Source organism: Nycticebus coucang, chromosome 14 (assembly GCF_027406575.1).
Source record: "Nycticebus coucang isolate mNycCou1 chromosome 14, mNycCou1.pri, whole genome shotgun sequence".
Lineage (NCBI taxonomy): Eukaryota > Metazoa > Chordata > Mammalia > Primates > Lorisidae > Nycticebus > Nycticebus coucang.
The window spans coordinates 6,462,485-6,478,192 of record NC_069793.1 but is presented as its reverse complement, the minus strand read 5'-3'; the positions used below and the strand labels follow the sequence as shown (position 1 = coordinate 6,478,192).

Here is a 15,708-nt window from a genome sequence, read left to right as displayed (position 1 = left end):
TCTCGTGTTGGTCACATCTGTTCCCCAGTAACTGCGCTTCTGTCATGCTTGGAACTCTGAGATAGCAGGGTAATGATCACAGCCATCCTGATGGGCCACGGTGCTCCCTCCTAAAGACGTGAGTAAAATGAGCTCACATGAAGCCGTCTCCACCTGGGCTTCCAAAGAGCAGCTCTGCTCTCTCCTCTGTGCCCTCCAGATCTTTGTCAGGACCACCTAAAAGGCCATTTAGAGCCTCGCCGAGGCCCCAGAGTTTCGCGTAGGCTTCAGGCGTCACTGGGGAGCTTCGGCGTTGGTTTCAGAAGCTGGGGTGGCAGGCAGGCGTCGCATGTGTGGGTTCTTCCTCCCACTCCCTTCCCTGGCAGGTCTGTGAGATGGGGAGGCCCAGGTGTGGCCTCACTGGTGAGTCAAGAATGAAAGGCATTCCTCCTGGCCAGCCCCTCCTGTTCCAGCAGCACACATGGGAGCCTGCCACTCACAGCATCGTGCAGAGTTTAAGTTATTTTCACTGGCAGGGGAGGTAGAACAAAGGAAGAGTCATTTCTAAACCCAACCCAAAGGCCGTGTGTGAGGCTCTGTCCAGAAAGGGCCCTCAACTGTCTGCGGGTTTTGGATAATTCCCATTGGAGCCCCATCTGCTCCTGGGATCGCCGTGACGTGCACCATTTTGCTGTTCCCCAGGCAGTGTGCTCGTCAGTCTCCCCCTCTGATGTCTGATCTCGGGCTTCATCATTTTGACTAATGAAGTCTTTCCTCATCCTCCTGCTGGGCAGGCATTTGAGTCAAACAACCAAGTCCATTAATCAGTGATAGCGCACTACGGCTGGGTCTGGAGACGCAGGCTGAGAGCCACAATTTTCCCAGCTATCTTTCAATGTGTATGTAAATAAATTACTTGGATGGCTCCCATTACTCCTCAGAGGAATATTGACGGGCCGGCCTTGTTGGAGAGAAGAACGTTGATGCCACTGTCTTTGAATAGGCACCTACCACCAACTGTGACGTTCAAACAGTACTTCAGTTGAAGAGAAATTCTTGAACAATTCCCCTTTTCTGGTAGACGTGAATACATACAAAGCTACAAGTATTACATACTCAGAAGTCTCAAGGAGGTCTTAAAAACCGACTAGGTGTGCCCTTCCCCATTACTAACAATTCAGGACACTGGGCATTACGTTACGTGGAAATAACGAGAGTATTTACCTTAGTGTTCCACATTTTACAAACCACCTCCAGGGGGTGCATAATCCTTGTGACAACTGGGGAGCTAGAAGTGAGTTGTAATCACACCCATCTTTCAGTGAGGCCGAGGGCTTGTCCATGGGCACGGCCGGTCAGAGACGAAGCCAGGACACAGGCTAAAGTTTTCTGACTCTTGCTTCCCCTTGTTAGCAACATCTACAGTAAGGAAGAAGATGGAAGGGGGTGACTGTAAGGCTAGAGGAGGGACTTCACTGTCCATTGATCACCGAGCCATGATCCCATCAGCACTTCCCACCCCCTGACAAGGGCAGGGACCCTTTCCACCAGCTTCTTTCTGAACAGCAGCTGGACAGCTCCCCCTTGGAATCACTTTCAGCCTGGACCAGCTCCTATTGTGTTCACAGGGTGGGGATTCCAACTGCACATATCTCTAGGGCTTCCCTGCCCTACATTTCTCTGGGTGACCTTGGCCTCAGCACAGACATCCTGGGGCAGAATCCTGTTAGATTTCTTAAGGAGAGTAGCTACGGGACTACCCCCAACTAGACTGGTGCTCAGCTGGCGGGACGGCCACTCCCTACTGTCCTGTTTAGGATACAATAAGGCCATCAGCTAACACCTGGTCAGCACTGAGGAAAGCCCTTTAGGAGCAGCCCAGGCGGACACGAAGAGGGGACTCCCCCAACTAGATGTCCGGCATCGTGCTCCCCAGGCGCCTGTACTGACTCCCACTGTGTGGACAACGAAACAAGGTCAGCGTGGTGAAGCCCCGGGCCCAGAGCTGTGGTAGAAGGCACAGGACCTGCCCTGCAGCCCAGGGAGCTGGCTCAGAGGTCAACTCCTGACCTCTCGCGGGAGCCAGGCATTATCCCGGAGGGAAGGGCCAACTATCTAACTGGACATCTACACAGCTGAGGTTGCCGAGGGCAGGGACCCTTGAGAGGGGCTCTCGGACCTGCTAATACCCCTGGGGCCCCGCTGAACGCCAGGGCTCTTTGGCGACCCTACAGCAGGCTCAGTCACTAGGGGTCCCCTGCACTGCCAAGCTCCCACTCAGCGTTGGTCCAGGCACAGGAGGGTCCTGAGGCCAGAGGACAAAAACGAAGGTCAGTCACTTTTTTAGACACTGAACTAGGCACTTTGCTCCTACCCTGGCTTTTTGGATCTTACAACCACACCATGCTGAGCACCTGGGGCAAGGCCACCAGCAGGCCCAGGACAGAGTTACAGAGACCTAACAAAACTCTTCCTCCCTCTCTCCCAGTGCTCCATCTTCATTACAAATAAGCAACCCTCAGCTGCATTTTTCCTGACACAGAAATGTCCCCTGGGTATGTCTCCCTCTGTTGTTGGGCCTGGTACTGGCCCATTCAGGGTAGACAAACCCTGTTGTGGTCTCAGCTGGGGCTCACCTGCCTGGGCGTCTCCACACCCCTTTCAGTACATCTAAAAGTAAGAGCTATGAATGGCTCTGGGAAAAATGAGGCACAAAGCTAGATGAAGGGAATTCCAGCTGAGGAAAAAGAAGTGAGTTTTTCCAGGGAAGATCGAAAACTGGCCATGGTTTTTTAAAATGACAGACAAGTAGTAGTGTAAAAATCCCATTTCCACAGAAACAAGTTTTGATCACACAAGAAAGGGACAGTTTTTGAAGTTGCTTCATGACTGCTCACTCACTAAGTGGGCAGGAACCGCCACTGAACTTGACCTTTTAAAGTCACTTTCACCCTTGGACTCTTTCTCAACGACTCTGATGTGAGACTGTTTTCTTTCACTTCTTGCTGGAACCTAGAACAGGATCAAGAGCAGAAGCAGAGGCTCAGCGCCCGTAGCACAGTGGTTATGGAGTCAGCCACATACTCGGAGGCTGGCAGGTTCGAACCCATCCCAGGCCAGCTAAGCAACAATGACAACTGCAACAGAAAAATAGCCGGGTGTTGTGGCAGGTGCCTATAGTCCCAGCTACTTGTAAGGCTGAGGCAAAAGAATCACTTAAGCCCAAGAATTTGAGGTTGCTGTGAGGTGTGACGCCACAGCACTCTACTAAAGGTGACATAGTGAGACTCTGTCTCCAAAAAAAAAAAAGAGCACAGAAGCAAAAAGTTAAAGGACTAGATCCTTGCTTTCTTGGGCACATTTGATTTAACTTGAGCCACATATGCATTTCTGCTCCTAAAAGTTCTGCCCTGGAACATGGAATTTGGAGATGTCTTGATTACAAATATGTTGTTGAAAGGAGTCCAATCAAGAAGTTTTCTTCAGTATGTAATGCTAGAGGCATCTCTCCTGCCAAGCAGGGAGTCGATAGTTCTATGGAAAGTGTCCCCGTGGCCACCCAGCCTGACTATCCCGGGGTGACCTCACCCTTGAAGGGAGTCACAAACAGGTGGATGAAAGAAGCTGTCGTTTGGGGACCAAAGAGTAAGTCTCCATGAAGAGTCGGTGGACTCTCCCTGTTGGCAAACCCCAAGGCTATGGGGGTCCCCTCCCCATCAGTACCCCCAGCTGGGAGGGCTCTCAGTACAAGGTTCTGGTGCTGTGCCGCTCCTGCCCTCCCCTGGGTGCTCAGAGCCAAGACGATGAACCCACAGTGCCCGCAACAGCCTGGAGCCTTCCCACGAGGACGGGTGTGTGAACATTGGCCCCAGCTGTGGGATGACCTTCCCTTGCACTGTGCTTTTTACTGTTGAAAGACCTTCCGAAGTCTGCTGAAGAACTTGATTCTCCCAGCACCAGGGGGCTGGGTGTTGAGTGGTATTCTTGCCATTCTGTGGGCCAAGGAGCAGACCCCTTGGATGTTTTGGTTAAAGTCATGAAGCCAGGTGCAGGCCTGGGAGAGCTGGACACTCAGTCCTCCGCTTGGGTCCCCAGCCCAGTCCCCTGGTGTCCTCATTCACTGGTCAGGAGTTCACTCAGCCGCTGCTTTTCCTGAGCCCAGTACCAGGCCTGGGGCAGAGAGTAACGAGAAGAATGTCAACAAGGACGCCTGGGCCCTCCAGAGTGAGGCGGCAGAGGCCGTCATCAGTCACTCAATCAACAGATAGTTATTGATTGCCTCTGCGCACCAGGCACCACACTGAGCGAATTTACTACTGAACAAGAAAATCCATCTTCCAGGTCTTTCTTCCGTTGGAGAGCTCAAATTCTTGAGGAGAGAAATGGACAATAAATAATAAATAAGACAAACCCCGAGTGTCACAAACTCTGCAAAGGAACTAAGATGCGTTAACAGGTTACAGTGAACACTTGCAGAAAGGAGCTGACGCTCTTTAAGGAAGTGACATTTGAAAGATATGAAATACGGAAAGGACCCAGCTGTGCAGAAACCCGGGCACAGGGCGTCCCTGTCACAGCCTGCGATCTGGAGACAAGCAGATAGACTCAAGGATCCCAGAAAGACATGACAGTTTGCTCTGACCCAAGAGAACTAAGCGTCTTTCCTCAGCTTTACTGAGATGTAACTGACAATAGGCTCCAATTTTAAAGCAAAACAATCTGTTGTTCTTCACGGGCACCTCGATGGAAAAGGTCAGCTTCGCTTCCACCCCCTGTACGTGGAGCAGCGAGTGTGTGCTGTGGGGTCCCCTGTGGCTTCCGTCAGGGGTGTGGCATATGCTGCTGCCTCCACGGTCCCCTCTAGATGGCCAGCCTTTCCAGCAGGTCCCAAAAGGACCTCAAGACTAGCCTCAGGTACAGCTGGGCTCGGGGGAGAAAATTCCTCCGATAGGACTCCAGGATCAAGCGACCCTGCCCTGGGTCTGGGCTGCCTGGGGACTTGGGCCAGCTCCTGGGGCGGTCCCTCCCCAGCCCCGGTGAGCACCCAGGAGCAGCATCGGCCCCTCCCCACCCTCTGCACTGTGATCCTGGCCTCTTGAATTTAAAATAAATCAACTTTGGTCGTTAAAAAATTATCTCTGCCCAGCTGGTCCTGCACAGACTTTGAGGCAGATTCAATAATATGGGGTGTTTTGAAAGTCACCCCTGAAGTTGCCATGCATAGGGAACATGGGAAATGGTAGCTGAATGTGCATTTACACAATACCCACTAAAATTTTTTACAAATTCAGCAGGCTGCTGTGGTGGGCGCCTGTAGTCCCAGCTACTTGCAAGGGGATCTGTTGAGCCCAAATGTTGCTGTTGAGCCCAAATGTTGCTGTTGAGGTTGCTGTGAGCTGTGACACCACTGCACTCTATAGACCCCAGGGTGACAGAGTGAGACTCTATTCTCTACGTGTTGGCCACCATTTGGAAAGATTTTATAATGAACGTTCTAGAAGTAAAAGTACATTGAGCTGCAATGTCCCATTTCCCTGAGGATGGCGACTTTGGGGACAGCCTGTCAGAGCTGCTGAATGGCATCCTCACAGCCTCAGCACCGTCAGGGCAGTTTCGTGATCGCACCGCACCGCGCGAAATGTGAAGGCAATGCCAGTGAGGGAAAGCACAGATAACTGGCCAACACTTGCTCGGACATGCTTTATCCAGACGTGTCTCGCTGCTGGGAGCCTGTCCTTGCCCATCAAAGGGCAGGCCTCAAACTGGATCCATCCTTCTCACTTTGCACTTGAGACCCATTCGGCAAGAGCGTTATCACAGAGCGAATGTTGCTGCCTGAAATCTGGTGCCCTCTTGAGCTTAGATGTGAACCTCCTGGTGTGAAGACCTAGATTTCTGGTGGAATGGCTACTGAACCCAAGGCAGCCCACCCACTCCTGAATCTGGCTCTGTAACGTTGGTCAAGTTGCTTAACCAAGTGATCAGGGCGATGGCTGTCACATCCATCAACCATCATTCATTCTGGGCCAGGCCGTGAGGACTGAAGACAGACCAGGGCCGTCACGGTGCTCCGAGCCCGTGGGTGACAGGCCTGGTGTGCACTGAGGCATCCCAGCTGCTAAGACATGGCGGGAGGCACAGCACAGTGAGTGGTGCTGACCCACTGCCAGCACTGCAGGCCTTGGCCGAACTGGTGAGCAACTCTGCACCCCAGGTCCCTGTGTCTTCAGTGCCCCACTTATCAAACTCAACAGGAGGGCGGTTTGGAAATCTGTGCTACTGTCCACGCAGGATGGGGGCTCGTCCCTAAAACGCAGACGTGAGACTTGGTATGGAGGAAAGAATTTTATGCTAACAGGACTCTGAACCCAGCACCAGGGCTGGGCCCTCACCAGGCATCCTGTGTGGGGGATAGAAGCAGTAGGCCCAGTGGGCAGCACTGAACAGCTTCTGGCCCCCCCATCACTGTCCAGGAGCCAGACTGGATTTGTAAACACAGTGCAAAAGCCACCTGCACATTCACTTTCTCCACTCCACCTAACTGGTACTGACTGACAGAATAACACCACATCTCTGAGTGACTCAATTACCTCTTGATTTTTTTTTTTTTTAATTCTCACGCTCCTATGTGGATTTGATTTAAAAGGCAGACTAGAGAGTGGTCGTCCAAGAGGAGCTGAGGAGTGCAAGTGCGTCTGTGTTCTAAATCAGGCCATCACATCCCATGTGTTCCGCCTGGGCACCCACTGGTTGCTTAGCAACATAATGATCTGTGCAACTGGGAGGATCCAGTGAACAGCATCGGTGTGATGAACCAAGAGAGAATTGCGCATTGAGGAGGGCAGGGCAGGGCAGGCCTTACTCGGCCTCCCAGATTTTCTGTTCGTTCCTGTAGCCATATGGGGTAGGGCATCGGCAGGCTCCAGGCACGCAGCCAGATCTGCTTGCCTTGCGATTAGCTGCCGGCTGGCCACCCTCTCATCCTAGGGGTAGCCCTCCCCCTTGGTGAAAATGTTGGTTTATCCTCCCTAAGCTGCCGAAGAGAGAAGGCGGCTCAGCCCCGAGTGAGGGGATTAGCAGTCAGCTGGTTCTCAGAGAGTGTCAGGCAGAGGCTAACAGCATTCCAATGTCACTGTTTTCTCTCTCTGAACTTCTTCCTGGGTATTTTTCTTCTTTATAAGTGAGTTACATTATTCCCGAGCCAAAAATCAATGTTGTTAATTTCCTGTTCTAAATAAGCGACGTCCGTGTCAATTTTCACAATGCCAAGCACTTTTGCGGCCTGCCCCAGGGACTGCCACGGACGGACTCTCAACTGACGTCTGTACCACTGCTCTCCTTCCATCCATCAAAGCGCTTCTTTTTTCTTTCTTTCTTATTAATTTTGCACTGTTGTCTCAAGTCATTGCATTTTGTCATTTTCATTTGCTCCCATGATGGGTGTTCACAGAAGAGGGTCACGCTGCTCAGAAGTAAGTGCCGCCTGCAGTTGCCCACGTGCTGTGTGTGCCACTGTCTTTCGCTCCCGCTGCCCACCGAAGTGTTTGCAGAGCCCCCTCCACATCCCACACACACCTGCCTGCAGAGCCCTCCCATGCCTGGGATTGGTTGGGAATTCCCACAGTGAGGTTGGCACAGGTGCCACGTCCTGGGCCAGAGACACCCTCTTTTAAAACCAGCCCAGGTCTGCAGCAGCTGCTGTAATTTGGGGACTAACCTGCCTCACTTCACAAGTCTAACGAGCAGCAGGGCTGCTCCCCAGCTGTGCTGCCTCAATGGCTCTACCCAGACTCAGCGTCATGGGCACAGTCACCAAGCAAAGTCAGCTTCAGAGAAAGCACATCCAGGCAGGACCTTTACTCCACCCCCTCCTCCACTCCAGTCATACCTGAGCAAATGTATTCTTGTGGGATATTTTCCCACTTAATGAAAAGCATCCTTCTTCTCCAAAGGTCCTGGCCCTAATCAACATCCCAAATCACCCCCGAATACAGTGGCTTTACACTTTCTCATGATCTTATTTCAATCAGCTTATTTTATCAGGGTGAAAACAGTCACCCTTCCCCCAAACACACATACCTTATAGCTGTGGCGCGCAGAGACAGTCCCCTTCAGGGACAGGCCCCCGCACTGCCCGCCAGCTGCAGCTAGCTCTGGTTGGAACGGGGGCCTTGAACGCCAGAGTCTGTCCACAGCCCACCTCAGCCATGAGGATCTCAATGCAGACACCAGGGGGCGCTGCCCCCCAACAGGTGGAGCCTAGCTGGGCCTCACAGCAGTAGTGGAGTCGTCACCTGGGGCTGCCTCATACCTGTTTGTGGCCACCTGCTCCCCACGGGGTGGGGGAGGCCTCTAGATAGAAACACCCTGTTTGTAGCAGGTCCCACCCTGGGGCGCCCCGCTGTCCAGGAAGCTGCCTGAGAACCCTGCAGGGGAGGAGGGGGAGGAGCACCAGGCCAGCCATGTGGAAACACGTCTCACGGCAGGATGGCCGCTGGAGACCACAGGACTAGTCCCTTTTCAGACCCACTCTTTCTTTTCACCGTGGAATATTCCACACTTGAAGTAACAAGGGCTCACATCAAATAGGAAAGTGTCACAAGGCTTGGATGCGCCTAGGTAACCAATCCGTGGTTTTGCCCCAATACACATCAGCAGAAAAGAAAACAACAGCAAAAGAAAAGGGAAACCCAGCAGGCAGGAGCAGGGAGCAGAGTGGCAGCCTTGCCTGCGCTCACCCCTTCAGCTCAGCCTCCCTACAGGTTCTGGCCCTTAGCCTTTTACAGCTCTAGAAGAGAGACCAGGTCTCATCAGGTGGTTTCTAAAGTCCAATATCTATCAAATGCCTGGGGCTTGGTTAATTGCAGGCACCTGGTCCCCATCCCCAGCAGTCCTAGCTCTATAGCTCTAACAGGGCTCCCTCACCTCAGGAATGCTCATTCACCGGCATCCTGGGTGATTTTATGAAGAGTCTGTGGGCTCCTCTTTGAGAAATGCTGCTCTAACCAGGCAGCAACTGATCTCCAAAGACGTCACCATGAAAACTGACAAAACTGGATGACAGTGGAGGTGCAGGGCCTTCAGTCTTATCCCTGGGGAGTCACTCCACACAGTGGCATCGCAGCTGTCCGGGGCGCTCCTCTCCACCACAGCCCTTCCACTGAGATGCTACAGCCACCTGCCATCACTTGTAGTCACACACCACACCTGGTGCTCCCTGAGCACCTCACGGGCTGTCCCACCACTGAGATGCTACCGCCACCTGCCATCACAGTCACAGGTCACACCTGGTGCTCCCCGAGCACCTCCTCAGGACAGGTGCTGAGAGTTAAACTGAGGAGAGAGAGAGGAGCCCACTTCATGGATGAAGACATGGAGGCTTGTGGGCCAGATTTCAGCAGAGCCAGGGGTCCAGCAGACATGTCTCAAGTCCAGGTCCTGAGGAGGGGCCGGCAGTAGCATGGACCAGACGGGGCTTGGTGGTCCATCTACATCCACGCAGATGAGTCCAAAAGGCAAGAGCCTCACGCTTATGCCTCTCTGTGGCTGCAGCTTTCCCAGGGCTAATGGGACAGACAGGTCTTCCATTTGGAGATAGCGGGACACACACCAGGGCCCGGAGGGGTGGTTGTCCCTCTCCAGATGTGATGAGAAAGCCTGCTAGGGGCCTTGGCCTAAACCCAGGAGGGAGTCTATGAAAGGCAACCTCCACACAGGAGACTGTGGGGACTAGGGACTTCTCCAGCACTGAGCTGTGACCTCCTCCCCACGAAGCCACCCAGCCACCTCCCTGGGGCCAGTAAAGGTTGAACCTAGGGGGCAAGCCTGTCCCCTCTCCAGCTCTGGGGGCTGTACTTGCCCAGCAAGAGCAGGTGGGCCCCAGGCACTGCAAGGACTCCCCTGGCTGAGGGGGAACTGGGTGTTTTTTCAGAGTTCTGCTTTTAGGTAAGGACTGTATACTCTGTTAATGAGTCTTTCGCAGGAAAAGGGGCTAAAAAATACCTAAGTACATGCAACAATCCAGGCAGTGTTGGTAAGCCATCAGCTTATGAAGCAAACCCTTTCTTTAGGTCAGCTCACTATGCACAGAACTTGACAAATTACTCCTTGCTCTCCGAGTTTATGGGCGGACTCCTCAAACCCTGGATGCCCCCAGGTAGACACAGGGCTGTCTACTTACTGAAAGAGGGAGGGCAACCTGTCCATTCAAGCCAAAGCCAAGGGACAGCGGGACAGTTGACAGAGGGTCTCTCCTCAAGGACGTGCTTCCTTCTGCTTGCTGACATGTGGGCATGTCATTTCCTCGGGAGGCATTAGTGATGTCACTGGACACATCCCACTCGGGGCAGCACTCATTCAGCCCCTGCCTTTGTTCCGTATTAGAGCAAAGCCTTCTGAGGGCCTCATAGGCCACCTGCCAGCCCCCCCCCCCCCACGCCTAGCAGGCAGAACCGTGCAGCACCTCGGTCCTGGGTCCAGGTGAGTGGCTGCTTGGTGTGCTCTGTGCCTTCCTGAACTCTGCCTCTGGCCCCTTCTCCCTCCCCGCGTCCTGGTGTGGCAAATCACGTGCTCACAGCCGGCACACCTGCCACGATGCGCTCTGGTGTGGTCTGGGTGTCCGCCTCGCCTGCCTTGGTGACGATTTTCTCTGTTGTTGCCATTTCAGAAGCCCGGAGGTCATGAGCACCGTCTCAGGTACACGGAGCACGACAGTGACCTTCACTGTCCGCCCTGGCACTTCCCAGCCCATCACCCTGCAGAGCCGGCCCCCCGACTATGAAAGTAGGACCTCAGGAACAAGACGCGCCCCGAGCCCTGTGGTCTCGCCAACAGAGATGAGCAAAGAGATCCTGCCCGCCCCTCTGTCCGCTGCGGCGGCCTCTCCGTCCCCCACGCTCTCAGAGGTCTTTAGCCTACCGAGCCAGCCCCCTTCTGGGGACCTGTTTGGCTTGAACCCAGTGGGACGCAGCAGGTCGCCATCTCCCTCAATACTGCAACAGCCAATCTCAAACAAGCCTTTTACAACTAAACCTGTCCACCTGTGGACTAAACCAGACGTGGCGGATTGGCTGGAAAGTCTAAACTTGGGTGAACATAAAGAGACCTTCATGGACAATGAGATTGATGGCAGTCACTTACCAAACCTTCAGAAGGAAGACCTCATCGATCTGGGGGTGACTCGAGTTGGGCACAGAATGAATATAGAAAGGGCTTTGAAACAGCTGCTGGACAGATAAGGATGGCTGCTCTTTACCTTTACAGACTTCTTGTTATAAGTAGAGATGGGCTTACCCCGAAATACTGGAACAGTCGAGCAAAGTCTGTGAGCATCAACCCCAGTCCACGGGTTTGTCTCCTGGTACCCAAAGAAATACTGAGTTTGTCCACGGAGTGGCCGAGCAAAGGCCTTGAAACTCTTCAGCTCTCTGTGGGTTTCTTGGGCAGTCTCTGTCAAATAGGGGATAAGGAGAGGGTGTTTTTCTAACATGGAAAGAGATCCCCAGCCTGCCTCCCAGCATGCAGGTGGCCTCACTTTGCCAGGTCCAAGAAGCCCCTGTCGACTTCACGCGGGATCCTTGTTCTTGCAGGCAGACACCAGTGTGTTCTAGATACCTCCTGAGACCTCCCTCCTCTGCACTTGGGCAGCTCTCACCACCGAGGCCCCACGCGAGGCCTTCCTCAGTCTCGTGGCCTCTCAGAGGACACCCGATGCTCACCTGCTCCTTTCTCTTTCCTGTACTTTGCTTACAGTGACACGCTCCCAGATGTGTTTTTCTGGTGCCCCTTCTTGGGCATGAAAGGTAGAGAAACTTAATTTTCCTCTGTAGATTCTTTCTCCCATCTCATCCTGTGCTGAGCATCCGTGGTTCTTTGGCCATGGTGCTCTTGGCGGCGGTGAGGAGTCTGAATGGGATCATGCTCAGCTTTGCTTAGCTTTCTTTCTTTATTTCTGCAAATCTGTGAGCATAATTCCAAGGTGGCCAAACAGATGTTACACGGAGTTAGCCAAAGCACAAAGTCATGATTCTAAAAAGGAGAGGAGACCTGGCCACGGGAACTAGACAGCATGCAGCTGCCTTGGTCCCAGACCTGGTCGAGGATGAGAGCAGCTGTCTGCCAGACACACCTGTCCAAGACGGAGCAAGGGCTCTCTGCCTCTCAGAGCGCTTTCTCAGGATGGTGTGTCGAGCTCAGCAAAGACAAGAGCAGGTGAGCATCTACTCTGACACAAAGCCCGAGACGACACACGGCTCATGGCGGGCCTGTGCTGCTGCCCCGTGAGACCGTGTCTTCTCTGGGAGCTGAGAGTACAGGGCCCTCAGTTCTGAGCCCGGCCCAGGGGGAGCATCTCTGCTGAGGCAGTCCTTTTGCTCTCAGAGGCCAGAGAAGATGGTACTTCGGGGCTTTCCCCCTTCCTTTCTGGGTGTCTAGGAATCCCACCAGCTTGTCTTAACAGTATAGCAGGTCCTCCGAGGACCCAGTGGGTTTGGAGTGTAGACAGAACCCAGGATTGAGAAAATAGGGTGGGCTGCAGGATCAGAGTGAGAAGCAGTTGATAAAGAAATGACAGCAAGGAGGTCCCCTGGACGGCCAGCCTGGCCTCTGTGGCCAGGCTTCCTTGAGCACCCCCAGGCTTTCCCTGGAGTCCCCCCTCCCGGTAACAGTACCTCTGATTGCCAAGGGAGGTCACCAACTGCATGTGGGCTGCAAAACATCCAGTCAGGCTTCCAGCACATTCTCCCCCATTTGGAGGATACTCGAATGTCAGGTTTTGGTTTCATTATCATTTCAGAACTAGCTCGGCCCATCTCTAATTATAAATCATGATTTTTTTTTCCTTTTTTTTTTTTTTTCTTTATGCTCACGACCAAGTGTCTGATTAGGTCTGGAACAGCTCTAGAATGAATACATAAAATTCAGCAATTTAAAATCTTTCTTTACTGCAAGTTTAAATAGTTGTACAGATAGTTTATAAGCACAATATTTTAAGAAAAAAAAGTGGCTGGTCTACTAGGCAGCCTTTGTGCCACTTCAGTGCTAGAAAGTTAAAGAAAAAAAAAAACTTTTGTGATTTAATAACACTATTTCTGTGGAATAATTATAAAAGTATGACCTTTTTAAAATCAACCTTATTTGGATGCATCTGAACCAGCAGAGCTGTGTTATATTTTCTATCTTTGCTAGAACGTCATCACTGAAGGACAATTTCTTCAAAAGTGGTTATAATTAACAATGCAGCAGTTTCCCTAAAAACAAAACCAAATTACACACACACACATACACACTCACACACTTTTCCAGCCACATGCCCCTGATTTGGAAACCAAGTCTTTAGAACTTTTCCTGTTCCAAAACATTTTGCAGGTCACTCTTATATTTGAATAGTCCAACTTGAAATAATTGAATCTTAAGGCGCTTTACTTCCGTGTACTTTTGAGTTTTTCCATTGGGAGATGAATGAACACCACTCCAGAGAAATTTCCAGCCTAGATACTATCGGTGGCCTGCTGGGCTGCCCAGTATTTTAGAAAAACGTAAACATGGTGGTTTGGCCATTAATTTGTCTTCCATTTGGCGATAGTGCAAAATTTAGTGAGTCCACCACTTCACCATGGCTCTTTTTACTTTGCCTACTGTTGGTATTACCTCTGTGCTCGGTGCCAGGCATAACGCGAGGTAAGAGGAAAGCAGGAGAAACCGCGGGTAGACTGTGTAACCCGTCACAGCTTGGTGACTGTCCGGGAGAGCTGGCTGTTCCTCCCTTTCTTCTAGACTTCAAGCCACATGCCACATGCCACTAACCAGAAGCAAGCTGGATGCAAGACTAAAGAGCTGATGAAATAGTTTATTTTTACATTGTCTTATTATAGAGAAGTCATGGGACCTGTCAGAACCTGCACTGACCCATAAAATCAACACACGTTGCCAAGATGAATCGGTCTCTAGCTCTGTTGGCTGATTTTGCTACAGAGAGCAATAGTTCCTCATTTAAATCACCACCCACTGTTGTCTCCCTTGGGGACATGTAAGGACCAGGCCCTATTCCATGACCCTCTTTAATGGTGGGACAAATGTTAAACTGCTCATATAAAAATCATGTTAATACTATTCCAGGTTTTGAGATCTACTTTTGTTATATACTGTAATTTAAATAATCTGCATTTACATTCCTAGTTTCTGTAATATTGTGTATACAAAACCAAAATCTCTCGAGCTGTAAATTATGTATACCTGCCAAGATACCTTCTCCAGGGTGTCTGTGCATATTTTTAAGTTAATTCATATAAAAATGACTCAATGTGACTGTTGATTTGCTGAACTTTATATATCACAAAGTGAATTACTTGTGATACTTTAGTTAATAAAATGGTGAATTTTTTTTCTCAATTATTGAACAAGCAAGCACTACCCCATTGATCTGATAATGACTTTTTGTGTGTGGGCCACAAATATTGATTTTCCCATTAACGATTTTTTTTAAATACTAATGTTTCACACTATAGTTTGTGTAACAACATGTGTTCACATTATCTGTGTTGCTGTTACTTTTGTGCTTTTGTTCTTTTTAGACTTTATTAAAAACAAAAAACAAAAACAAAATCAAGCTCCTGTAATTTGCACTTTCTCCCCAATCCTTCAATCTCTTGTATGGCAACCAAAATTACTGTAAAAAATAATAATAAATATACTATTGCACTAAGGTTGTGGTTCTGATTGCAAACAGTGAAAACTGTCTTGGATTAAACCAACTAAAAGTTGCCCAACTTGCAATCTAATGTAGGTTACCGAAGCATCTGTAGCTGGCTTTACATAAACTCTGTAACATCAGCCAGGTATCTCTCCTCAAAGAATAAAAATGCTCCTTCCATTGACTGAGTTAATATGCCTTGGTTCCATTTCCTTAAAGTATTCTCAGTATACAAATGGAAACTTTGTGCATTATTTCAGAATTGTGTAAAACATCAGAATCGGCATTTGTGAACACTCCTCCGGGCATGGAGCTGAGGCTCGGCTTTTCTTTTTGTTTCTGGGTGGAAGCAGAGACACCACAGAGGTTTGGCTCTCTCTCCTCGGAGTACAGGCCCCCTCGTCCCCAGCTGCCTGTTTTCAAGCCAGGGCAGTTGCAGAATTGGGCAGCCACTCTGCTTGACATAAACCTAATGATGTTTTTGATAAGCAAACAATGTACTAAGGCTTGGAGCAAAAGAGCATTTGGCAAAGAACCGAGCCAGGAAGACATGGGCCAGCCCTTAACACTTTAGGGAAACAAATTCCAAACTTAAACCTTGAACCTCTTCTTTGGCCTCCTGTTGTCTTTGGTTCCTGCACAGCTTCTTCTAGTTTGGCACATTCTCCGTTTGAGCAGCAGCCACTACGCTTCCATGTTCATGAAAAATTGCAATCAGCTCATCTCATAGTTTATAAAGCCCTCCTGCCTCACCATCCAATAGTTTCTCTCAAACTTTAACACGTTCCCTGACTTCATTGTCCAATGGTTTCTTCCAGACCTCTTTGCTTAGATGAATATTAATTTGTCTTATTAGGGGAAAAAATATTGGAAAAGGTTTTCTTTTACTTGAACTTTACACGTGCAAGTAGGTGACAGTTCCACCGTGGCGGGGTGGCCACAGCAGCTGCATGCACAGGGACTGCCAGGCTTTGTGGGGAATTGGATAATTTCCGAACTTGTTTCTCAGACTTCAGCAGATATGGCCACTTCGATTTTAA

The 15,708-nt window shown here is 50.7% G+C and overlaps 1 protein-coding gene across 3 annotated transcripts in view; it reads left to right on the top strand.

Moving 5' to 3' along the window:
* SHANK2 (SH3 and multiple ankyrin repeat domains 2) overlaps positions 1-14,680 on the top strand; it is a 577,367-nt gene extending 562,687 nt beyond the window's left edge. For all 3 annotated transcript variants that reach the window (XM_053561191.1, XM_053561192.1, XM_053561193.1), the window contains one exon: positions 10,646-14,680. In XM_053561191.1, coding sequence (XP_053417166.1) covers positions 10,646-11,216 — 571 coding nt within the window. In that variant the 3' untranslated portion in view covers positions 11,217-14,680. The remainder of the gene's footprint in view (positions 1-10,645) is intronic.
* The last annotated feature ends 1,028 nt before the right edge of the window (positions 14,681-15,708 follow it).